This window comes from Notolabrus celidotus, chromosome 9 (assembly GCF_009762535.1).
Source record: "Notolabrus celidotus isolate fNotCel1 chromosome 9, fNotCel1.pri, whole genome shotgun sequence".
In the NCBI taxonomy this organism is placed as follows: Eukaryota; Metazoa; Chordata; class Actinopteri; order Labriformes; family Labridae; genus Notolabrus; species Notolabrus celidotus.
In genome coordinates, this window is record NC_048280.1 from 36,370,214 (window position 1) to 36,397,251 (window position 27,038).

The 27,038-nt window shown below is 42.8% G+C and overlaps 1 protein-coding gene across 2 annotated transcripts; it reads right to left on the reverse strand.

Moving 5' to 3' along the window:
* Positions 1 to 70: 70 nt before the first annotated feature.
* golph3 (golgi phosphoprotein 3) lies at positions 71 to 19,488 on the reverse strand. Of its 2 annotated transcripts, none has more exons than XM_034691467.1 (6): positions 19,011 to 19,488; positions 8,029 to 8,160; positions 6,282 to 6,396; positions 2,401 to 3,905; positions 1,501 to 2,256; positions 71 to 679 (listed from the first exon to the last, which is right to left on the reverse strand). In XM_034691467.1, exons 1-4 carry the CDS (start codon positions 19,218 to 19,220, stop codon positions 3,481 to 3,483), a joined length of 882 nt encoding a protein of 293 aa, XP_034547358.1. In that variant the 5' UTR covers positions 19,221 to 19,488; the 3' UTR covers positions 71 to 679; positions 1,501 to 2,256; positions 2,401 to 3,480. The 2 variants fall into 2 exon arrangements, with proteins under 2 accessions (XP_034547358.1, XP_034547359.1); XM_034691468.1 differs by lacking the exon at positions 71 to 679 and adding an exon at positions 1,052 to 1,144.
* Positions 19,489 to 27,038: the final 7,550 nt, after the last annotated feature.

The following is a 27,038-nucleotide window of genomic DNA, read 5'->3' on the forward strand; positions in this document are numbered from 1 at the left end:
TGAGCGTGTGCAGAAAATGTGTTCAGGTGTGAACGAAGCTGAAGAGAAGATCCTCCTGAACACGTTCCAGCTCCTTTAACCCACCTTAGATTCCTTTATTTTTGATTTGATTCATAAGAGACAGTCCGTTTCATCTGTTAGAATTCAACCAATCAGCTACCGTCCATCCATCGGCTTTCCTGAGTTTGTTCAACCCCAGCAGAGACACGAGCACAGAGGTGTCCCCTCAATCAACTCCACGACATACAAACATGGAGCATCACCACGCTGGACCCGCACAAGGAGACTTTCTCTATGACCTGCTACCACACTGGAGTCCTGAATGGAACCAGGTTTTGTTAAGTGCATCCAGATTAAATATAATCTCAGTCTTAGTCCATGCATCATTACCCAAACACAGAGAAGTACTGGCCACAGTGAAGCAGGATGAAATCATTTCCTGTGTTTCAGAATTCCTTCACCTGATGCAGAATTTAGGAATCTGTATCATTCTACACGGTTTATTTTTTACACAATATCGGACACAAGTCCATCTAAAGGTCTTCAACAGGTTTGGTTTTTCACTTTTAAAGTTTTTTCAAACGAATAAAACAGGAGAGAAGATTAAAGGTGTGTTCAGACCAAGAGCATCAACGTCAGTGAAGAAAACTCCATCCTGTCCCCGTTCAGCTGACATCACCTGGACTCTGTCTCAGCTGGGTTTACGTCCCCGCACCTGGTCTCTCTCTCAGCTGGGTTAACGTCCCCGCACCTGGTCTCTCTCTCAGCTGGGTTAACGTCCCCTCATCTGGAATCTGTCTCAGCTGGGTTAATGTCCCCTCGCCTGGTCTCTCTCTCAGCTGGGTTAACGACAACTCAGTGGTCTCTGTCTCAGCTGGGTTAACGTCCCCTCACCTGGTCTCTCTCTCAGCTGGGTTAACGACAACTCAGTGGTCTCTCTCTCAGCTGGGTTAACGTCCCCTCACCTGGTCTCTCTCTCAGCTGGGTTAACGTCCCCTCACCTGGTCTCTCTCTCAGCTGGGTTAACGACAACTCAGTGGTCTCTCTCTCAGCTGGGTTAACGTCCCCTCACCTGGTCTCTCTCTCAGCTGGGTTAATGTCCCCTCACCTGGTCTCTCTCTCAGCTGGGTTCATGTCCCCTCACCTGGTCTCTCTGTCAGCTGGGTTATTGACAACTCAGTGGTCTCTCTCTCAGCTGGGTTATTGACAATTCAGTGGTCTCTCTCTCAGCTAGGTTCATGTCCCCTCACCTGGTCTCTCTCTCAGCTGGGTTCATGTCCCCTCACCTGGACTCTCTCTCAGCTGGGTTAACGTCCCCTCACCTGGTCTCTCTGTCAGCTGGGTTATTGACAACTCAGTGGTCTCTCTCTCAGCTGGGTTCATGTCCCCTCACCTGGTCTCTCTCTCAGCTGGGTTATTGACAACTCAGTGGTCTCTCTCTCAGCTGGGTTCATGTCCCCTCACCTGCTCTCTCTCTCAGCTGGGTTCATGTCCCCTCACCTGGACTCTCTCTCAGCTGGGTTAACGTCCCCTCACCTGGACTCTCTCTCAGCTGGGTTAATGTCCCCTCACCCGGTCTCTCTCTCAGCTGGGTTAACGACCCCTCACCTGGACTCTCTCTCAGCTGGGTTAACGTCCCCTCACCTGGACTCTATCTCATCTGGGTTTATGTCCCCTCACCTGGACTCTCTCTCAGCTGGGTTAACGTCCCCTTGACTGGACTCTCTCTCAGCTAGGTTAACGTCCCCTCACCTGGACTCTGTCTCAGCTGGGTTAATGTCCCCTCACCTGGACTCTGTCTCAGCTGGGTTAATGTCCCCTCACCTGGACTCTGTCTAAGCTGGGTTAAAGTCCCCTCACCTGGTCTCTCTCTCAGCTGGGTTAATGTCCTCTCACCTGGTCTCTCTCTCAGCTGGGTTAAAGTCCCCTCACCTGGTCTCTCTCTCAGCTGGGTTAATGTCCCCTCACCTGGTCTCTGTCTCAGCTGGGTTAACGACCCCTCACCTGGACTCCCTCTCAGCTAGGTTAATGTCCCCTCACCTGGACTCCCTCTCAGCTTGGTTAATGTCCCCTCACCTGGACTCCCTCTCAGCTAGGTTAATGTCCCCTCACCTGGACTCTCTCTCAGCTGGGTTAATGTCCCCTCACCTGGACTCCCTCTCAGCTAGGTTAATGTCCCCTCACCTGGACTCCCTCTCAGCTAGGTTAATGTCCCCTCACCTGGACTCTCTCTCAGCTGGGTTAACGATCCCTCACCTGGTCTCTCTCTCAGCTGGGTTAATGTCCCCACACCTGGACTCCCTCTCAGCTAGGTTAATGTCCCCTCACCTGGACTCCCTCTCAGCTAGGTTAATGTCCCCTCACATGGACTCCCTCTCAGCTAGGTTAATGTCCCCTCACATGGTCTCTCTCTCAACTGGGTTAACGACACCTCCCCCATGAACTTTATCTCTCCTGCTGCTTCCCTCTACTTGAGGCTGACCAGAGTCCAGTTTGGTTAGCTAGGATCCGGACCAGGATTTCTCAGACGGACACCAACTACCAGAGTTCTGTTTTAGCTGTGCAGCTGAGTCTCAGTTTCACTGTAGTGAACAGGTGAGTCAGCTGAGATCTGTCGGACCTCATCCTCTGCTTGTGGTCTGAATACACCTTTAATACTGAAGACATCACAGACTTTGGGTAAAGTTAGCCTCCTTTCATGTCTCTGCTTATCGTCCGGGTGACAAATGGCGATGCGTCACACTAGGAGAGATGGTGATGGAATGACGGGCGGCACGGTGGTTCTGCGGTCAGCGCTTCGTCCTCACAGCCAGGAAAACCCTTAGTTCAGATCCAGCAGGGGGGTCCCTGTGAGTACTCTGGGATCTTCGCCTGTTTTCATGTCTGGGGTAAGCCCCTCCCCCAGGCCAGTTTGAGCTGGGACAGTCCCCGCCCCCTGTGTCCCTGGTTAAGCAGGTTTGTAAAATAGACGAGTGTGTTTCGAGGCATTGGCTGAGTCCACATCAGTCCAGACTCAGTGTTCGGTAGTGAGCTCAGGCTCTTCGATCGACCACCCCACTCTGATCATTTCACTCAGATTTGGCAGAAGAAATCAATTTCAAGACTTTCAAAGATCTCCAGTTCACCTTTAACGACCTGGACCGTCACAGGTGAGTTCTCATACAAACAGGACCTCCGAGAAACAAAGATATACTCGACAGAAAGAAAAGAAGATATGAATCAACCCCTTGATTTCAGCCTCACTCCTACCATCATCCTCTCCATGAGTTATTATTCTAGCAAAGTGAACACAGAAAGGACACATCGGGGGACACGGGGAGGATGAGCAGGAAGGAAAAGAAAAGAGGGGAGGAAGAGGGCAGCCCGTTCCATGAGTCCAAGCAGGGTGAACTGTTTTCAGTCAAATCACCGTGTCGGGTCTGACTCCCTCCCCAGAGTTCAATGCCACTGTAATATCAATCCGCCGTCTGCGATCGGGCCTCATTTGGTGAAGGCGGCCACCACAGCCCACAGCAGCTCGTTGGCGTTGGCCTTCATGCTCTCTCCCTCGGGTTCCAGCTCCAGCAGCTGTCTCACTCTCTTCATGGCGAGGTCGTACTGGTCGTCCAGCAGCGGGGCGAAGGCGTTCTCCAGCACGTCCGAGGAGTGGGCTAAGAAGATGAGCGCCAGCAGCCGCTTGTCTATCCGATGGGGGTCGTTCACCCACTTCTCCAGCACGGCCTCCTGGACCTTCTTGATGAGCCGCTGCTTGATGTTGTTGTTGGTCAGAGGATGTGTGGTCATGTCGAAGAGCAGGAAGTTCTGCTTCTCCGTGGTCAGGACGCCTTTCTCCACCAGGTTCTTGGCCAAGCGCTCACGCACGTTCCTCAGCTGGTAGTGAAGCTTCAGAGGGTTCCACGTCTCTCCTGAAAACAAAGATAACACAAAGACAATCAGTGCCAAGGTGAAGACATCATCCTCGTCTGAAGTGAGGATGTGATGAAGATGACACGGAGGAATCCAGTGAGTCACATTTACAACTCTGAAGTTGCTATTAGAGGATGCTGCTGTGGAGGACACTGCTGTGGAGGACACTGCTGTGGAGGACACTGCTGTGGAGGACGCTGCTGTGGAGGACGCTGCTGCAGGAAGACGAGACAGGACGAGAGTTTCTGTTTGGTTTGGAGCTAAAACAGAAGAGTATTACTCTTCAGGAGTCTCCACTGCTGTTGTCTCTTTGTAAATACCACCATACATTTATTCTGATTATACTTGTCACCAACAAAATTCACCTCAACCAAAGTGGCTTCTTCTAAATCTATCACCATCAACATGCACAACTAAGAAGCCTGGTTTATACGTCTGCGTCAAAACACAATGTAGGTTTGCATAGAAAAGACGCAGACCGCACCCTGTGATTGGTCCACCGGATGACATTGTTTTTGTATTTACAGCACTTCCTGAATCGCTGTACATCTCATCTCCTCTGACGTCTCCTCTCTGTTCTTGTTCCTGCACTGTGACATAAAGCTAACTGTTAGCAGCCACTACACAAACCTTGTGGGCCTCAGCCTCTTTCCCTCAGTGTGAGGATTAGTTTGAATCCAGTGTGTAACAGACACCGTGCAAATCATGCAGACTGGCTGAAACTGTACGTTTTGGCTGCCTCCAGATCAGTGATGATCACAGGTTTTCAATGTAGTCCCAGGAACAAGAGGTGCATTTTCGACCAAGAGTTCCAGGGTCTGATACCCCCCTGAACTACTTTACCCTGAACTAAAAGGTTCCTGTGCCCCCATTATTGTCTGCGTTTCCACCGCGGGCTGAAGTCCCGGGTAGATTGTGTAAATCAGGCCAGTGGCGTATGGAGAAAAAAAAGTAAATGCACTACACCACCAGACCAGTAGAGGGCAGTAAAACAAAGAGGAATGCCATTCATCACAGATGACACCATAGAAGCAGACGGACAGGCAGGTATCATTATGAGCAACACAACAGTTAGCCTGTTAGCATGAAGAGACTCAGCTGGTGCTGTTTTAGATGGTGCTATATTTCATCACAGATGGATTCACTGAATCAACACGTGAGAGGAGATAAGCGCGAGTAGCAAAGACGTTTCAACACGCCTTTAAAATCCTTTTGAACTCAAAAGGCTGTGGCAGAGATCGACCGGTGTTTTGGTTTAAACAGCGACCCTGGGATGCATCCCAGCCGGATGCATCCCTCATAAACGTCTTTAGACCATCATTAAATATCTGATGAGGATATTTTGAAATCTTAATAAAAACTAAACTAGTTTGCATTCCCAGGAACTCCCTCTGTGTTTCAACAGCTGTGTAAACTCCACAAACACTGACACGTTCAGCTGAAGGTCTCCAGTTTACAGGGTCACTTTTAAAACCGTAACACCGGGAGAGACGCATTCACGGTGGACTGAGAGAAGACTACTGTTACAAGCTGCTAAATCAAGAGAATCACAGCTTCTTCTTTTGAAAAGTACACACACATACAAAAAAGATAGAACAAATCAAAACTAATGAAAGAAAGAGAAATCAAGTGAATCACAGATGTGTGTGATGTTATTGTGGACGGAGGGTGGAATAAAAACACTGAGGTTAATCTACCAATCAGACACGTTCAGCATTGCAGGCCCTGCCCCCCGAAAATCCCTTTGAAAAGTACTACCCCCCTAGCAGGGGCTTTTTAGACCTGAACTAAATTTAGACCCTGGGTCCACCGGTCAAAACACATGTAGTTCTGGGGTAAAATTCCTGCGTTTGAAAAACACCTAAGGAGTGAGAATCTGAGTGGGTCCCTCAGAAATGTAATGGGTCAGGTGAGGTCACAGCATCACTGCCAAACAATCAAATCATTTTTCTGAGGTACAAAAAATATATTTATAAATAATGTTACGATTAAGTATATTTCATGGGGATACTTTCACCAGGACCTGGCTGTAATGCACCACATGGTGGCTGTAGCACACCTGAGAGCTGCTGCAAATAACAGAAGAAGAAGAAGAAGCATTAGAGCCATAACAGCAATGGTTTCCCTCCTTCAGTGTGCAGCTCCTGAAAGAGGACTAATCTTTAGACTCAGTGGAACGAGTCCAGCTGGTGTTAAGTTCTTTGTTCTGCTGTTGTTTCCTCACAAAGAGCTTCTGTTGTCTGTGAAAGTTGCGACACACTGACACAGATTCCTGCTCTAAGCTGGGCGGGTCTACCTCATTAATAATCTCAGTATTCAAAAGCATGTCCACATCAGCATGCTGCGCAATTCAAAGTTGAAAACACTGAACTCACCGCTGAGGAGTTCGATCCAGCTCTGCACCGTCTCCGGAGGCTGAGTGTCTTTGACGTGTTTGAGAGCCTCATCCAGGAGGACGTCACCTGTCGGAGCGTCGGACTTACAGATCACCTGCAGGGTCAGTCCACCAGAGTGACACACAGTTAGTCAACAGCCGCTCATTTTACACAAAACATTAGAAGACAGGAGAGAGATGGAAGAAAGAGAGAATTTACAAAGCTCTTAATGATCAGTAACCTTCATATCTTAAAGAGCCCATAGTGCCCTGTTACCCCTCTAGAGCACTACACTCCCAACATGCAGGCCTGCTGGTCCTACCTGAAGTCTCTAAAAGTAGTATGGGAGGTAGAGCCTTCAGTTATCAGGCCCCTCTCCTTTGGAATCATCTACCAGTCAGGGTCCGGGAGGCAGACACCCTCTCTACTTTTAAGAGTAGGCTTCAAACTTTCCTTTTTGATAAAGCTTATAGTTAGAGCTGGATCAGGCTTGGACCAGCTCTTAGTTATGCTGCTATAGGCTTAGACTGACACACTGGGATCCTGTCTTTCCCTCTCTCTCCTCTCTCTGCCTGTCTCTTACTATAACTCTTCCTGTCCCATTAAAGTTACTAACCATAGACCTTTCTGGAGTCCCTTAGCTCCCTTGTCTCGTAGGTTCCTCTGGATCTCTGCTGTAGATTCCTTTTTTAGGTCTGTTATTCTTTCTTTCTTTCTTTCTTTCTTTCTTTCTTTCTTTCTTTCTTTCTTTCTTTCTTTCTTTCTTTCTTTCTTTCTTTCTTTCTTTCTGTCTTCACTTTTGTATTTTCTTCTCTTTCTTTCATCCCTTCTTTCTATTTCTTTTTTAATTCAGTCCTTTCTTTATCTCCATCATTCCTTCTTACCTGCTGTCCCTCTTTCTTCCTTTCTCTCTTTCTCCCTTTCTTTCTTTCTTTCTTTGTTCTTTCCCTGTTTCTTCATCCTTTTTATCTCCTTTTCTTACCCCGTCCTTTCCTTCTATCCTTTCCTTCCCCATTTATTCTCCTCTCTTTCTTCCTTCTGGTCTCCCTCTCTTCTCTCTTTTCTTAGACCTTCCTGGAGTCCCTGAGCTCCCTTGTCTCGTAGGTTCCTCTGGATCTCTGCTGCTGTGGACGTGCCAGACTCCAGCTGCTACAACTACTACTATCCGTCTCCCCACTATCGTCTCTCTCTCTCTTCATCTCCCTCTATCCCTCTCTCCAACACGGTCTCAGCAGATGTGTGTCTAACATGAGTCTGGTCCTGCTGGAGGTTTCTGCCTGTTAAAGGAAGTTTGTCCTTGCCACTGTAACTTGCTAAATGCTGCAAAGTGCTCTGCTCATGGTGGATTAAGATGAGATCAGACCGAGTCCTGTCTGTAAGATGGGACTGGATCTGATCCGGTCTTGATGTTGGGTCTTTGTTAATAATAGAACATAGAGTACGGTCTAGACCTGCTCTGTTTGGAAAGAGTCTGAGGATAAATTGATAGAAAACAGAGAGAAAGGGAGAGAGTCATTGATGAGGCAGGAGAGACTCTCAAGGTGAGTCCCCTAACAGGTCTTGTTTTTGTCCCTGACAGGCTCAGGTTGTTATTCTAAGAGTCTGACAGAAAGGATCTCTACAGAGAGAGAGCTTTATGAGGAAGAGGAAGATGATTTTAACCATGAACAGCTGTTCGACTCTCTCTACACACACACACACTACACTGAGGAGAGTAATGATTACTTAGTAAAGTCACATGTCCTACCTTCCTCGCCAGCAGACCTTTCCTCCTCATGCCACAGGCCTCCAGCTGCAGGCGTCCTCTCAGGGCCAATTCGATCAGCATGCAGCCGCGCAGCCCAGAGGAAATGCAGTCGTTCCAGAAGGAGGTGTAACCCTACAGCATGGAAACACACACATCAGAACCCTGGGCTCACAAAAAGAGAACGGCATTTCCTCACTAGTGAGCTCACTGAGCCGAGACCGGTGAAAACAAGAACAAGGAGAACTGGAGAACGGCCAGGGGGAACGTCTTAAATCAAAAAGAAGTCTTAAAGGTACTTTAAGGAACAGATGTGTGCAGTCCTGGATGATATTACAGTTGGACTTTGGCATCAAATGTGGTCTGAACACCACAGCTGACACTGCACTCTTACAGCTTTGTAATGTGTGTGTGTGTGAGTGTGTGTGAGTGTGTGTGTGTACCTTAACTTTATGACTGCAGACTAATTGAACCCAGGCTTTTGTAAGATGATGACAGGTCATGTTAATCAGTGAATGTATGTAAAAGCTTAAAAACAAACCAGAGCCTGTTTCACCCTCGTAGCTTCAAGCTGATGATTGTTACAGTGGGGCAAAGAAGTATTTAGTCAGCCACTGATTTTACAAGTTCCCCCACTTAGAAAGATGAGAGAGGTCTGTAAGTTTCATCAGAGGTACACTTCAACTATGAGAGACAAAATGAGAAAAAACAATCCAGGAAATCACATTGAAGGATTTTTAAAGAATTTATTTGTAAATGATGGTGGAAAATAAGTATTTGGTCACCCACAAACAAGCAAGATTTCTGTCTCTCACAGACCTGTAACTTCTTCTTTAAGAAGCTCTTCTGTCCTCCACTCGTTACCTGTATTAATGGAACCTGTTTGAACTGGTTATCTGTATAAAGACACCTGTCCACAGCCTCAAACAGTCACACTCCAAACTCAACCATGGACAAGACCAAAGAGCTGTCCAAGGACACCAGGAAGAAAATTGTGGACCTGCACCAGGCTGGGAAGAGTGAATCTACAATAGGCAAGCAGGTTGGTGTGAATAAATCAACTGTGGGAGCAACTGTAAGAAAATGGAAGACATACAAGACCATTGATAATCTCCCTCGATCTGGGGCCCCACGCAAGATCTCATCCCGTGGGGTCAAAATGATCATGAGAACGATGAGCAAAAATCCAAGAACTACACGGAGGGACCTGATGAATGACCTGCAGAGAGCTGGGACCAAAGTAACAAAGGCTACCATCAGTAACACACTACGCCGAGAGGGGCTCAAATCCTGCAGCGCCAGGCGTGTCCCCCTGCTTAAGCCAGTACATGTCCAGGCCCGTCTGAAGTTTGCCAGAGAGCATATGGATGATCCAGAAGAGGATTGGGAGAATATCATGTGGTCAGATGAAACCAAAATAGAACTTTTTGGTAAAAACTCAACTCGTCGTGTTTAGGGATGGGTACCGAATTCGGTACTTTTATAGGTACCGACCGAATTACGTCGGTACTACCAAGTACCAACTCACGTAAAATCAAACGGTACCATGTTTCGGTACCTGAACGCATCCCTGTGACTGTGAGGGAGAGGAATAGGTGGCGAGTTTCCATACTTTCCCCCTGTAATAAGTCAGAGACTGATCGGGTGGACGTCTCTGCTCTCTGCATCTGCGCGGGAGCGTGCCAAACGGAGCCTGCAGATGACGGGCGCACGCACTCACCGCGAGGCAGAACTGTAGCAGGATTCAGTTTATTTTCTACAGTCTATGGTTGAGACGGGCCCTCTGGCTCCGACTACCTGCCCTGTTTATAACGGTTCCTGTATGCGTGAATGCCCAACAAGTAAGTTGTGTGTCCTGTTATTATACAGAGATGGAGAACTGACTTTTTCCCGCCTGCAGGCGTTCACGTGTGTTCATTGATAAACTCCAGAAAGAGCAATTAGACGCCACGAGCACGTGACCGCTAATATATCTAATCACCTATATAATCCTGTTTCTGTTCATTTCATGTTAAATTAAATAAATATGTTCAATTAAACAAATATGAGATCTATTTTTTAAATTAACATTTATTACCACATAAAACACAAAAGCACCGAAAATTGGTACCGCTGAGTACCGGTACCGATTCCCAGGTACCGGGTATCGGTACCGTATCGGTTCAAATGTGAAAGGTACCCATCCCTAGTCGTGTTGGAGGAAGAAGAATGCTGAGTTGCATCCCAAGAACACCATACCTACTGTGAAGCATGGGGGTGGAAACCTCATGCTTTGGGGCTGTTTTTCTGCAAAGGGGACAGGACGACTGATCCGTGTTAAGGGAAGAATGAACGGGGACATGTATCGTGAGATTTTAAGCCAAAAACTCCTTCCATCAGTGAGAGCATTGAAGATGGAACGTGGCTGGGTCTTCCAGCATGACAATGATCCCAAACACACCGCTCGGTCAATGAAGGAGTGGCTCCGTAAAAAGCATTTCAAGGTCCTGGAGTGGCCTAGCCAGTCTCCAGATCTCAACCCCATAGACAATTTGTGGAGGGAGTTGAAAGTCCGTGTTGCCCAGCAACAGCCCCAAAACATCACTGCTCTAGAGGAGATCTGCATGGAGGAATGGGCCAAAATACCAGCTACAGTGTGTGCAAACCTGGAGAAGACTTACAGGAAACCTTTGACCTCTGTCATTGCCAACAAAGGTTATGTTACAAAGTATTGAGTTGAACTTTTGTTATTGACCAAATACTTATTTTCCACCATCATTTACAAATAAATTCTTTAAAAATCCTACAATATGATTTCCTGGATTTTCTCATTTTGTCTCTCATAGTTAAAGTGTACCTCTGATGAAAATTACAGACCTCTCTCATCTTTCTAAGTAGGAGAACTTGCAAAATCAGTGGCTGACTAAATACTGTTTTGCCCCACTGTAAATGTTTACAGCCGGGTACAAACACAGCTACATGTCTTTATTTGAACACACTTTACTTGGTTTCTTCTTACCATAATACAAAGGCTATCATTTATAAACATGCAAAATGAGTTGTTAACCAGAAGGCTAAGAGCTCACCTCAGCTCCACCTCTTTCACCATGTTTGGGTTAACCCAAAATGAGACAGAGTCGGAGAGCGACATCTCTTGACTTTAAAACTCCTCAGAAACCAATGAGTGGTGTTCTCACCACCTCGGCCACATTTAGAGTCCAGAGAAACCCCGACAGGACGTGTGAATCTAAAGAAAGCAGCTATAAGAATCTACCAGTCTGACTTAGATTTAATCTCACACCACTGTTGCAATGAATCCCAGAATGCACTGCAATAGCTGTCGAGCTGACACACACCTTCACTCCATCCTGAGTTTACACAGCTTTGGCATTTTTTTTTTCCGTACAGAAGTTAGAGTGTTTATGGCTGAAACATTTACACCACAGACTGTATGATAAATCATCTTCATCAGGACCACATAACCTTATTCTGTCATTAATCTGCTTCTCTTTATAAAACAGCTTCTAGATTTAGCTTGGCCACCAGATATGAGCTCCTCTGTGGTTACACCGCTAGTCCCATGTAGAGGCTGTAGTCGAGCTAGTGTGAGGTAAAGAGGTGGTCCTTTAGCCTCCTTGCTAACAGCTACAGGGTGCCCATCTGTCAATCAAGTCAGCCATGACCTTATTTGGGCAAAACTTGCAAGTTTAATATGGACCTCACAGTGTGAAGGCTGATTTCTACTTCTGCGTACCTACGCAGAGGCCTACGCACTTAGCTGACGTGCACCTCCTCCAAAATGTAACCACGCGTTGAATCAACACAGAATGCAAGCCCTGTGATTGGTCCGCTCAGTGGCATTGTGTTTACCACATTTACAGCACTTCCGGGATCCCAGCTCATAAGCAGCTCATCGGCCGTGTATTTCATCTAGGGATGTCCCGATCCGATATAGATATAGGATATCAGTCCGATGGTCTCAGAGGTCTAGAGGAGTCCATGTCTCAGATACCACAGCACACCTTCAGAGGTCCAGAGACACTAGTTCATGCTTTTATAACCTGTAGAATTGACTATTGTAATGCTCTTCTTTCTGGTCTCCCCAAAAAGAACATCACTCAGTTTCAGCTGCTCCAAAACTCAGCTGCTAGAATGCTGACGAAGACCAGAAAGAGAGCCCACATCACACCAATTTTAAAGTCTCTGCATTGTCTTCCAGTATCTTTTAGAATAGATTTTAAGATGATTTTATTGGTTTTTAAATCTCTTAACGGTCTTGGCCCTTCTTATTTATCAGATTTGCTTTTATCATATGAGCCAGTGAGAGCCCTCAGGTCTTCAGGTAGTGGACTTTTAATTGTACCAAAAGCTAGAACAAACACTCACGCTGAGGCAGCTTTTTATTATCACGGCCCTCAGGTCTGTGGAACACCCTACCTGAAGATCTGAGGGCTGCACAGAGCGTCAACATTTTTAAAAGCAAACTCAAGACAGACCTTTTTAGTCTAGCTTTTAACTGAGTTTTATTTTCATTCTTAATAGTTTTATTTATTTATTTATTTATTTATTTATTTATTTATTTATTTATTATCTATTTCAAATGTTAGTCACTTTTATTCTACTTTATGTATTTATGTGCTTATTTCTCTATTTTAAGTCCAGCATCTTATTTTTTTTAATGGCTTAATATTTTAATGTTTTATTATCTTAGAAATGTATTTTACTTTGGTGATTTTAAATTTCCTGTGTTGAGTTTTAACATCTTATGTTTCCTCCAGTGTTTCTTCATTAAGATATCATGAGAGCGTTTCCTCAGTTCGTTCAGCAACTTCTTTTTTATTTATTTATTTTATTTTGTATTGTTATTATTAATATTGTTGCATATTGTGTTCTTAACCTTAGGATTGTGGGGTGGGGTTTTGGGGTTGGGGCTCGGGATGGGATCTTTTTCTTAATGTATTCTATTTGAAGTTGTTTTTATGTACAGCACTTTGTGTTACAATGTCATTGTATGAAAACGCTTTATAAATAAAGTCTGATTGAAATACAGTCTGATAGAGGAGTCCATGTCTCAGATACCACAGCACACCTTCAGGAGGTCTAGAGGAGTCAAGGTCTCAGATACCACAGCACACCTTCAGAGGTCTAGAGGGGTCCATGTCTCAGATACCCCAATAGATAATATAGCAGATATTATAAGGCAGAGAGTGATGTTGTAGTGTGTTATATTATATCACACGGACAATGGCGTCTGAAGAAGCAAGTGCTCCTCTCTGTGCAGAGCATGCAGGAGACAAAGTAAGGTCTCCACGCAGGAACAGTTCAAACATTTATTTCTGGGCGCCCCCTAATAACAGGCTGCTTCTTTTAGAACAGTGTGACTTCTATTCCAGATGAAACTGTATTTATTTTCCTCTCATATTGACTCTGGGGGTATGTACGATGAAAAGTAATGAAGGAATAGAAGAACTGTGAAATCCTGTTCTTTTACAAATATGTGTTGTTTGTTCTGTGTCTCACATGACGGCTCCAATAGTTCAGGTTTAAATGTCATCTTTTCAAATACATTTCTTTTTTAGTTTTTGTGTCTTTCATTGTGAGAGAGATTAAGATATCTACGGAAGAGGATTGGGGGCACCAAAGAAATAAAAACATGTGAATTTTGGAAAAGAAAATTAAAATTTTTTGAGAAAAAACAAAACATTTTCAGAGTTTATATTTACAAGAAAACTTTGAATTTGTAGATTGTTAACAAGCTGCCCTTTCCCCATTTCACTGCATCATGGACCCACCTGACAGCCTTATCAAACTGTACTTCCTACTTGGACTCAACAATAAGGAGATCCTACTGATTCTAGCCCAGAATCATCACATTATTAGAAGCATCCAGACTTTGAAAAGAAGGAGGAGGTGATTGCAGTTACCCAACAAGAAAGTCACCTCAGTGGGCAGATGTTTACATGTTTATGTTGTTCATGTGATGTTTACATGTTTATGTTGTTCATGTGATGTTTACATGTTTATGTTGTTCATGTGATGTTTACATGTTTATGTTGTTCATGTGATGTTTACATGTTTATGTTGTTCATGTGATGTTTAAATGTTTATGTTGTTTATGTGATGTTTACATGTTTATGTTGTTCACGTGATGTTTACATGTTTATGTTGTTCACGTGATGTTTACATGTTGATGTTGTTCATGTGATGTTTAAATGTTTATGTTGTTCATGTGATGTTTACATGTTTATGTTGTTCATGTGATGTTTACATGTTTATGTTGTTCACGTGATGTTTACATGTTGATGTTGTTCATGTGATGTTTAAATGTTTATGTTGTTCATGTGATGTTTACATGTTTATGTTGTTCATGTGATGTTTACATGTTGATGTTGTTCATGTGATGTATACGTGTTAATGTTGTTCACATGATGTTTACATGTTTATGTTGTTCATGTGATGTATACGTGTTTATGTTGTTCATGTGATGTATACGTGTTTATGTTGTTCATGTGATGTTTACATGCTTATGTTGTTCATGTGATGTTTAAATGTTTATGTTGTTCATGTGATGTGTACGTGTTTATGTTGTTCATGTGATGTTTACGTGTTTAAGTTGTTCACGTGATGTTTACATGTTGATGTTGTTCATGTGATGTTTACATGTTTATGTTGTTCACGTGATGTTTACATGTTTATGTTGTTCATGTGATGTTTACATGTTTATGTTGTTCATGTGATGTTTACATGTTTATGTTGTTCATGTGATGTTTACATGTTAATGTTGTTCACGTGATGTATACGTGTTTGTTGTTCACGTGATGTTTACATGTTTATGTTGTTCATGTGATGTTTACGTGTTAATGTTGTTCATGTGATGTATACGTGTTTGTTGTTCACGTGATGTTTACATGTTTATGTTGTTCATGTGATGTTTACATGTTTATGTTGTTCACGTGATGTTTACATGTTGATGTTGTTCACGTGATGTTTACGTGTTTATGTTGTTCATGTGATGTTTACGTGTTTATGTTGTTCACTTGATGTTTACATGTTTATGTTGTTCATGTGATGTTTACGTGTTTATGTTGTTCACATGATGTTTACATGTTGATGTTCATGTGATGTTTACATGGTTATGTTGTTCACGTGATGTTTACATGTTGAAGTGTTCATGTGATGTATACGTGTTTATGTTGTTCACGTGATGTTTACATGTTTATGTTGTTCACGTGATGTATACGTGTTTATGTTTTACACGTGATGTTTACATGTTTATGTTGTTCATGTGATGTTTACATGTTTATGTTGCTCACACAATGTTTACATGTTTATGTTGTTCATGTGATGTTTACATGTTTATGTTGTTCATGTGATGTATACGTGTTTATGTTTTTCACGTGATGTTTACATGTTTATGTTGTTCATGTGATGTTTACATGTTTATGTTGCTCACACAATGTTTACATATCCATGTTGTTCATGTGATGTTTACATGTTTATGTTGTTCATGTGATGTTTACATGTTTATGTTGATCATGTGATGTTTACATGTTTATGTTGATCATGCGATGTTTACATGTTTATGTTGTTCTGTGATGTTTAATTATGTTGTTCACATGATGTTTACATGTTTATGTTGCTCACACAATGTTTACATGTTTATGTTGTTCACGTGATGTTTACATGTTGATGTTGTTCATGTGATGTTTACATGTTTATGTTGTTCATGTGATGTTTACGTGTTTATGTTGTTCATACGATGTTTACATGTTTATGTTGTTCATGTGATGTTACATCGCCTCAGCGGGCAGATGCAAGGGTATAGATTCTATATAGAAACTATATCCTTGCATCTGCCCAGATAAACTTCGAGTTTGATTTCTCTCAGATTTACGTCTTTAAAAACTCTTAGTTTTTAGTTTTTTTCTCAAATATCGACAACTTTGTTATTTTCTTGAGTTTCTCAACTTGAATACAGACATTAGGATGCTTAAATTATTATTTTGTAAATGGTGTTATAGTTCAGGTTTCTGTTGTCTTCTTCTGAATGCTGGAGTCAAGGGATGTAAGGATATATCACAAGACAGTAAAAAATCGGTACAAATAAGGGTGGATTAAAATCGATTCAACAACATAGTATCTGGATATTATCTTTAAACAATAGAGGGTTGTATCTGCATTTCACTCCGCTTGTTCAACATAATTAAATCTCTTGCGCTGCTCTCTCGTCACTCACTGAGTGGAGGTGTTTTGAGCTTAAACCAGTCCCTCCAGGATTTCGCGGGATTTTTTTGTGATTGTTGCGTCCCAAAAAGCCTGATTTTGCGACAGCTTTTTGAAAAAATTGCGGTGAAAGTTGCGATTTTTTTTTTTTTTTTTCCCAGATAACATCTTAGGGGCAAGTAAATATGCTAGATTACAGATGTTTTTAGAAAACATTCTTGATAGGTCCACTGTGACTGTATTTTGATTCTCTTGATTCACAGAAAAATGCCATGAAAGGACAGTCCCCCGGTTGTGTCTTCGTCACTAACGAACACCGGGGGTAAAAATCCTCAATGAAGATGAGACAGATGCATGGAGGAGGGAGAGCTGGTTCATAAAGCACACCTGCTGCAGGTAGGTGACCAAGCTAACACTGAGCCCCTCAGATAATAACTCTAGTATCTATAAATAACAACGTTGTCATGGTCACTTGTCCTGCCTGCTGTCCCCTCTTTTCACCCGTTCTCTGTGCGTGTTTTGTTGTTGAAAAGTGACGATCAAGTGTTATGTTTTATGTTTATGTTCCAAGGAAGTGAAATTGATGATGAAACCGATGACGTACAGGGGCTGAGGTTAAGGTGATTGGTCAAATTTGCGGGAAAGTTGCGGTGATTGTATAAAACTGCAGGGCCGCGCAGAAATTGCACTGATTGGTTGAATTTGCGTTGATAGTTGCGATTGCGAAATCGCAACTTCCTGGAGGGACTGTTAAAGCATGTTTCAGAATCAGCTGACTGAAGGTGTTGCTCACAGTGGAGACGCTCAGCTGGGGACTGCAGCTGAGTGACAGGTCTCCACGAGAGCTTTTTATCTCGACCGCCGGACTGATTCTGAACCGTTTGCGCTCCCGGCTGACACATGACCACGTTTAAATGCTTATTTTTCTCAATAAGAAGGAGTAGACAGAAAACTGGACACTGAGAGTCTGAAATCTGATTCTGTTCAGTTGTCCTGTTGCAGTAAATCCACATGTTGTAGTCTGAGTCTTCACTCTATGACCATGAGTCCACAGAGATTATTTATAAGCTGCTCCTCACGTTGATATTCAGCGTGTTAACATTTTGAACATCTCAATATGATCCTTAGCTGTTTAATACTGTCAGTAATATACACTGTGTCAGGAAGGAACATTTGACTTAGGTAAAAAAACACATTTGTCATTATTTTTGACATGGAAAACATTCATGTTTTTTTAATGATTAAACAATAATTGATCGTTAACATTTCCAAAGATCAATCACGGAGAATACTTGTAATGTACATCCCTAATTTAAAGAGATTGACCTTATTTGTTTTAATATTTCATACTTTCATTTGGGAATCGTTCACTTTCCATTTCTCTATAATTGTTCTGAAATTTTCCAACAAGGTATTTTTGTACGATGATTTTGGTTTTTTTACAAGGTGCTGAAAAAAAGTGTGCAGTGGTTTTATTTGAGTTACAACACACCTTCAAAATGAAAAAGGATGACTTTGTTTACAAAGAAATATAAGAGAACAAATATATATTATAACTGTCCATATCTAGTTATTTACATTTTGAGTTCAATCCAGTTTTCTTGTAAATCGTGAGTGAATCGTACCGTGAACCAAATATCAGGATTCAAATTGAATCGTGGGTTGAGTGGATTCTTACATCCTAGTCATAATCATCACAAGTTATAGCTCCTGTCTCAAGACCATGCCTGGGTTATAACCTAAACTCAACTGTTAAATGTTAAATAGCTATAGTTAGCTCTCTATGGACCCCGTTAGATCATGTTAGCTCTCTATGGATCCAGTTAGACCCCGTTAGCTCTCTATGGATCCAGTTAGACCCCGTTATATCTCTATGGATCCCGTTAGAACCTGTTAGCTCTCTATGGATCCAGTCAGACCACGTTAAATCTCTATGGATCCCGTTAGATCCTGTTAGCTCTCTATGGATCCTGTTAGGTCCTGTTAGCTCTCTATGGATCCAGTTAGCTCTCTATGAATCCCGTTAAATCCTGTTAGCTCTTTATGGATCCTGTTAGCTCTCCAAGGATCCCGTTAGATCCCGTTAGCTCTCGTTAGATCCTGTTAGCTCTACGGATCCCGTTAGACCCTGTTAGCCCTCTATGGATCCAGTTAGCTCTCTATGGATCCCGTTAGATCCCGTTAGCTCTCGTTAGATCCTGTTAGCTCTATGGATCCCGTTAGACCCTGTTAGCCCTCTATGGATCCAGTTAGCTCTCTATGGATCCCGTTAGATCCTGTTAGCTTTCTATGGATCCTGTTAGCTCTCCATGGATCCTGTTAGATCCCGTTAGCTCTTGTTAGATCCTGTTAGCTCTCTATGGATCCCATTAGATCCCGTTAGCTCTTGTTAGATCCCGATGGTTCTCGTTAGATCCTGTTAGCTCTCTATGGATCCCGTTAGATCCCGTTAGCTCTTGTTAGATCCCGTTAGCTCTCTATAGATCCAGTTAGCTCTCTATGGATCCCTTTAGCTCTCGTTAGCTCTCGTTAGATCCTGTTAGCTCTCTATGGATCCAGTTAGCTCTCTATGGATCCAGTTAGCTCTCTATGGATCGTGTTAACTCCCGTTAGCTCTCTATGGATCCCCTTAGATCCCGTTAGCTCTCCATGGATCCCGTTAGCTCTCTATGGCTCCCGTTAGATCTCGTTAGCTCTCGTTAGCTCCCGTTAGCTCCCGTCAGTGTTTACCTTTGTAAACAGAGTCAGATATCAGGTTTTATATATATGTGGAGTCATCTTACCTCTCGGTCCTTCAGTCCTAACAGCAGCACTTCTTCCATCAGGGTCAGGCGGGTCTCTTTGGAGTCCCCTGTGTCGTCGTCGTCCTGCTCGTCCCCCCGCCGGGACTCGGGGTCCTCCTGGTCGCAGGGACGCTCCTTGTCTGCGGCCTGTCTCGACGCCTCAGTCCGCCTCTGCACCAGGCCTGAACTCCGCAGACTGAGGGAAGTCATGTCTGCCGGAGAGCTAGCTCAACAACAGAGGAACAAACCCTCCTCAGACCGGGCTGCCGAGAAGTCTCAGTCTGTTACTGATCGGAGACCATACAGCAAGAACCCGGAGTCCTTATCTAGATCCGTACCGAGACCTGAGGACACTTGTCATCCGGATTACAGCTCCTTTGCCCGGTTCTGTCCGCAGCCATGTACCGCTGGAGAGGCTAATGTCTGTCTAATATGGCGCCGTGTGGAGAGTGTGATTCCAGCCTCCTCCAGCAGGTACAGATAACCTGAGCCTGGATCTGACTTAAAGGAACATTAATGCCACATCAGCACTTTGAGCAGCAGGAACCACAGCCCCACTGTAAGCCTTAATGTAGTGAATGATGCTGTCTATTATACTAATGTATTGATTCCCTCTGTCATCCCTCACAAGATATACAATTATTTAAAGAAACTCTGAGTTACATGCATTATCTACACCAGGGGTTCCCAAAGCGTGGGTCGGGACTCCCTGGGGGGTCGTGAGATGTCTTCCAGAATGTTTTTAAAGTTATCTAAAAATATATATATTTCTTATTTATTTACCTTTTTTTATTATGTTTATCTTCCTTTTTCTTTGTACTGTTAATTATTATTTCTCTATTATTATTATTATTATTATTATTATTATTATTGTTATTATTATTATTATTATTATTATTATTATTGTCATTATTATTTTTATTATTATTATTGTATTTTTTTTTTTTCTTCTTTTTGTTAGTTTTGTCCTACTTATATATAATTTGTTAACTTGTGGTGAACCCACCCTGTGGGTCCACCACTCACAGGGGTAGGCATGGGGGCTGGGTGCTTAGGAAGCCGGGTGGCGGTCCGGGTAGGAGACCTGGGCATGCTGATCCCAGGCGGCATAGGCCAGCTGTTGGGACGTGGAACGTCACCTCGCTGGCTGGGAAGGAGCCGGAGTTAGTGCGGGAGGTGGAGCCATACCAGCTAGATGTAGTTGGGCTTGCCTCCACGCACTGCTCTGGTTCTGGAACCAAACTCCTGGAGAGGGGCTGGACTCTCTCCTATTCCAGAGTTGCTCAGGGGGAGAGGTGCTGGGTGGCTGCGGGGATACTCACAAGCTCCCGGCTGAGCGCCTAGGTGTTGGAGTTTTCCCCGGAGAGCAAGAGGGTTGCCTCCCTGCAACTTAAGGTTGCGGGGAGGAAGGCTCTGACTGTAGCCACGACCGGACCCCGGGATAATCGGAAGAAAATGGATGGATGGACTTGTGGTGAGCAAAGAAATACTGACAAAATGCAATCAAAAAAAGTTGAATGGCAAAAGTTATCTAAAAATAGTACATTTTACCCATTTATAGTAAAAAAAAATATCAACAAAAATAGACGCTAAACTTGAAATAAAACCATGAAAATAGAAAGTGTAGTGAGTTTTCTGCCTTTCTTTGTTTCCAGATGACTCCTAAGTTTAGAGTTAGTGAACAGTTAATCATCAAAAACATCAGTAGCAGCAGGTGAATTCATAACAGCACAGGAAACAAAGACATTTTCTGCAGACCAGCTAAATGAAGACACATTAAATCACTTTGAGGGACAGTGGGGGTCGCGAGTCTTTGGCACCTATATTTTGGGGGTCGCGGGCTGAAAAGTTTGAGAACCCCTGATCTACACCCTTCAAACCTTGTTTAAAACAGTTTTACTTAACAATACTTTATTTAAGTTATATGTCTGGCTTCAGAAAGCTAAATTAAAGCATCACATTGACGAACAGGAGATCAGATTCTACCAACATAAGGAAGCCTGGAGGAGACGTGCATTAATATAAAACATTCAAAGTTAGTTATGGACTATTACTTCTATATCTCTTTTCTTTCTGACCACTCAAAGTTCTTTCACACTACTCATCACATTCACCCATTCACACCACATTCACTCTCTGATGGTAGAGGCTGCTATAGTAAGGGCCCATCAGTGTTAATCTCATTCATACACATTAACACACCACTGAACTACAGAGGGAGCAGTTTGGGGTTCAGGGTCTTGCTCAAGGACACTTCAACATGTGACTGCAGGAGCTGGGATCAAACCGCCAACCTTCAGATTGAGAGACGACCCACTCTACCCACTGAGCCACAGTTTAAACTGGGTATGTTTGTTTGTTTGTTTGTTTGTTTGTTTGTCATGATAACAGGATCATTTTCACTTGATCCAGAAACAGAACAATAGGCTGGACTCTGTGACAGGCCATGATGTGGCATCAGCCATTGTCCACACCACCCGGGTTAGTTAGCACTGTTTGTTTGTTTGTTTTGTGTTTTAAACTCTGGGGACAGAGTAGTGATCATCAGGAGCTGAGTGCATGCTGGGCGTACGCCTGGGTGTAACCTTACATCCAACATGGAGCTGGAAGTAATGACTGAGTGTTAGTTCTTCCCTGTGCACCAGTTAGATACAGTCCTGTGTGTGCCTGGGTGGAGCAGGCGCAGGTTTGGAAATTGGATCTAGTCGACCTATTTAAGGTGATCAAGAGATATAACCATCACAAAACTTTAAAATGATGTGTCCAACTCAGTCTCATACTTCCAGTGATACAAAGGATCCATCAAAAGCTTTAGGGACTTTAACTTTGTGTGCACTCTGAACATCCAGGTTATATAATCACAAGAGAGAATGATACTTCAACATCTGCTGTATTTATTTGAACAAACACCTGTTTTAAACATCAGCATATGAACAGGGAAGAGTAGAGACGTGTTATTTCAGTACAAATATGACAAACAGACTGCTTTGCAAAACCTAACCCACAAAAGTGACCCCAACACTCTCAAAATGAAGGAAAGTTATCACATCCAAGATGCTTTGTTTGAAAATGTGGAGGGAAAACTCTGGTATCGAAGAATAATCTAAACCATGGTTCATGTGCTCCTTTGAATCAATTTCTAAACATTTCTAGGTTTTTAAAATGTTTTTTGTTTAACATTATTTGTAGTCATAAAATTAGTCAGACAATTAAATTATTTTACTTCTTAATTTATTATAATTTATTCATTATTTTTCAGCACATCTCATAATAATTTGAGCATATTTGATTACACTTGATGAAAAACTCCAAAGACAACTCTCAGAAAGTTATGTTATTACCATAGACTGTATAAAATACAGTGTTTCCCCTAGGTTTACAGCCTGGGGGGGGTGCAGTCAGACTTTGCCACAACTATCTGTCTATCTGTCTGTCTGTCTGTCTGTCTGTCTGTCTGTCTATCTGTCTATCTATCTATCTATCTATCTATCTACCTAAGTACTAACATCGTCAACATTTCACTCTTTTAACACTTTTGCTTTTGTAATATCCTAAGTGAAATAATCTAGCCTGCAAAAAAGTCAAAAGAAAACATTCTTCATGTGACCACTATATCTGATTCTCTTGATTCAAATAAAAATGCCAATATATAGGTCTGCATTGCACTATTACGACGGTCCCTGAATGCACCTGCAGTAACAGGCGCTCTGGACCTCTGGACAGACAGTCAGCTCACGGCACTCTTTGATGACAAGGAGTTGATCAAACTTACTAAATGTGTCTGATGTTTCACCAAACTGGATTAAATCAAGCTCTAGACGCAGAGCTTTTTACAGTGAGAGCGGAAAAGACGTCAAATAGTAAACAGACGTCCCCCGGTTGTGTTTTTGTCACTAACGCACACCGGGGGGTAAAAATCCTCAATGAAGAGGAGACTGGTTCACACAGCACACCTGCTGCAGGTAGAGACCAAGCTAACACTGCGCCCCCCCCTAATAATAACTCAGCCAGTCACAGGAACGCAGAGCTTTAATTTCTTAAGATTAGACGCACATCGGGGAAAATATGAACTCTTAATGTCCGACGGTCCTTTTTAAGTTTTCATCAGAGTTTGTATTATCAGTGATGCACTTCAGCTCGTCATAGTCTCGTTTTCGTCTTGATAAACCGAGTTATTGATGAACATTTATCGTATCGTTGTGCTGTGATGTGTGTATGTGAGCGCATGTGTTTGTGTGTCTGTGTGCGCATGGAGCGGAACGCTGCCATGACATCATAACGACATCCTGTCATGTAAATAAGATCAATAACAGAAGGATATTTAGTCTGTTTAATAAAAGAACAAGTTTAAGACCTGGTCTATAAGAGAGGTAACCCTCAATTACTTCTGCTGTGATCTGGCGATATGTAGAAAATAAAATTTACTGAACTTCCAAGGGGGGCGGGGGCCGCTATTGGGGGGGCGCCCCGCCCCCCCTGAATAATGGTAGGGGAAACACCATAGACCAGGGGCGTCAAACTCATTTCAGTTCAGGGGCCACATACAGCCCAAGTTGATCTGAAGTGGGCCGGACCAGTAAAATCATAACATAATAACCTATAAGTAACAACAACTCTTAATGTTTCCCTTTGTTTTAGTGCAAAAAAGTAGAGGTAAATTCTGAAAATGTTCACATTTAATGAATTATCTTTCTACAAAAACAGCTGTTGTATTTATTGCCATGATGAGTCTCATAGTGGGGCCAAATATTTTACTCTTAAAGCCCTGAAACCTGCTGCGAACACACCAAACACACAGGTTACTCATTCACCTGACACAGAGTGTAATGTTTACTGCAAAAGAACAGAGAGATTATAATAATGAAGAAGGTAAAGATGACTATTATGGACCCCCTGCAGCACAATGATTTTATGCAAACCCCAGAGGACAAATTTGAAATAGTAGTTACTTTTATTGAAAAATGGCAGTTAATGTCTTCTCTGTAGTTTTTTCACTTTGCAAAGTCATTCCGCGGGCCGGATTGGAACCTCTGGCGGGCCGGTTTTGGCCCGCGGGCCGCATGTTTGACACCCCTGCCATAGACTGTAAAAAAATATGGACGTAGTATCCGTGATGTCACCCATCTGTTTCTGAAGAGCTGTTTTGAGACCAATCGGCTGCGGCAGCCATATTGCTTCTGTCGAGCCAGCGTGACGTAAAGAGGCGGGCTTTGAGCCTCCTAGCCAACAGCTGCAGTGTTCCAGCAGGCAGCTGTGCCTCTCATTGGAAGACTGGTAATCTCAATATCTTCAAAATTGCCGAATTAGAAAAAAATTGACCCCCCTCACAGTGAGAGGACATCGAGAAATTAGCTATCCAGACTACACTCATCTTTTGTACCAGACTGTAAACATGTTTATTAATGCTGCAAAGATCAGCTTTTTCCCATTCATGTGTATGTGACTTCCGGTACTTCTGGAGCCAGCCTCAAGTGGATCCTCGATGAACTGCAGCTTTTAACACTTCCGCATTGACTCATATTTTTAGACCGGAGGTTGCCGCTTGGGAAACACTGAAATATGGACGTAGTATCTGTGACGTCACCCGTCTGTTCCTGAGAGCTGTTTTGAAGCCAATCGAAGGCGGCAGCCATATTGGAAATGCTGAACTCAACCAGGCAGAGTGTGACATAAAGAGGCAGGGCTTGAGACTCCTAGCCAACAGCTATGTGTTCCCGTCTGGGAGTCAAGTCAGTCATGTCCTTAATTGGGTAAAAACTCGTAATCTTAATATCTTCTGTACCAGGCTGTAAACATGTTTATTTCTGCTGTAAAGATCGTCTTCTTTGAATGGGTGTGTATGTGGTTTCCTGTGTCTGCAGCCAGCCTCAAGCGGATTCTCGATGAATTGCAGTTTATAACACTTCAGCATGAGCTTCATAGTTTGAGACCGGGGGGTGCAGCTTGGTTATTACTCAGATTTTTGAGTACCCACTAATTAATTATTTACTTATCAATCAATCAATCAATCAATCAATCAATCAATCAATCAATCAATCAATCAATCAGACTTTATTAATGCAAAAAAGATCCCTCTGGATGCCCCTCTAATGTATAAAACATAGAAAAAGTGCCCTCTGGATGCCCCAAAAATGTATAAAACGCAAAAAAGTGCCATCTGGATGAACCTTGAAAATATAAAATGCAAAAAAGTGTCCTGGATGAACCTTGAATGTATAAAACGTAGAAAAGTACCCTCTGGAGTCCTTAAAATGTCCCTCAAATGTATACATCGCAAAACAGTGCCCTTTGGATGCCCCTCAAATATAGAAAAACCGCCCGCTGTTTGCCCCTAAAATGTATCAAATGCAAAAAAATTGCCCTCTGGATGCCCCTCAAATGTATAAAATGTAGAAAAAGTGCCCTCTGGATGCCCCTCAAATGTATAGTATGTAGAAAAAGTGCCCTCTGGATGCCCCTCAAATGTATAGTATGTAGAAAAAGTGCCCTCTGGATGCCCCTCAAATGTATCAAATGCAAAAAAATTGCCCTCTGGATGCCCCTCAAATGTAGAAAATGTAGAAAAAGTGCCCTCTGGATGCCCCTCAAATGTATCAAATGCAAAAAAGTTGCCCTCTGGATGCCCCTCAAATGTATAAAATGTAGAAAAAGTGCCCTCTGGATGCCCCTCAAATGTATAGTATGTAGAAAAAGTGCCCTCTGGATGCCCCTCAAATGTAGAAAATGTAGAAAAAGTGCCCTCTGGATGCCCCTCAAATGTATCAAATGCAAAAAAGTTGCCCTCTGGATGCCCCTCAAATGTATAAAATGTAGAAAAAGTGCCCTCTGGATGCACCTTAAATGTATAGTATGTAGAAAAAGTGCCCTCTGGATGCCCCTCAAATGTATAGTATGTAGAAAAAGTGCCCTCTGGATGCCCCTCAAATGTATAAAATATAGAAAAAGTGCCCTCTGGATGCCCCTCAAATGTATAAAATGTAGAAAAAGTGCTCTCTGGATGCCCCTCAAATGTATAGTATGTAGAAAAAGTGCCCTCTGGATGCCCCTCAAATGTATAGTATGTAGAAAAAGTGCCCTCTGGATGCCCCTCAAATGTATCAAATGCAAAAAAATTGCCCTCTGGATGCCCCTCAAATGTAGAAAATGTAGAAAAAGTGCCCTCTGGATGCCCCTCAAATGTATCAAATGCAAAAAAGTTGCCCTCTGGATGCCCCTCAAATGTATAAAATGTAGAAAAAGTGCCCTCTGGATGCACCTTAAATGTATAGTATGTAGAAAAAGTGCCCTCTGGATGCCCCTCAAATGTATAGTATGTAGAAAAAGTGCCCTCTGGATGCCCCTCAAATGTATAAAATATAGAAAAAGTGCCCTCTGGATGCCCCTCAAATGTATAGTATGTAGAAAAACCTTCCGCTGTACACCCCTAAGTTACATAAAACACAAACAATTTGTCCTCTTGATACCCCTAAAGTACATGAAAAAGTGCCCTCTATATACCCATGTAGTTCATCATGTTATGTTATGTTAATTCTGTAATATAATCAAAAATATAGAAAAAGATAAACAATTTTGTGTTTTCCTTTAAATACATTTAAATTCACCCTAAACTGTGAGTACAAGGTGTTTTAAAAGAGGTGCCCTTTTTTGGGGGTTTTCGCACCCTGCCCCTCAAATAGCCTGAGTAAGCCACTGGTTACAATCATCAACATTTTACTCTTTTAACACTTTTTCTTGTGTAATATCTTATGTTAAATAATTTAACCTGTCCCTGCCAAAAAGCCAAAAGAAAACATTCTTGATGTGACCACCATGTCTATATTTAGATTCTCTTGAGTCAAATAAAAAGGCCATGAAAGCAAAATACAAGGCTTTGCACTTTTACGACAGTCCCTGATTGCACCTGCAGTGACAGTCGGTTCACGGCACTCTGAAACGCATTCACGAAACTAACACTGCAGCCATGAACTGTGCCCAAGTTTATGATAGTGATGATGACATCTATAAAAAGTGTTTTTATACTCTCAGTGC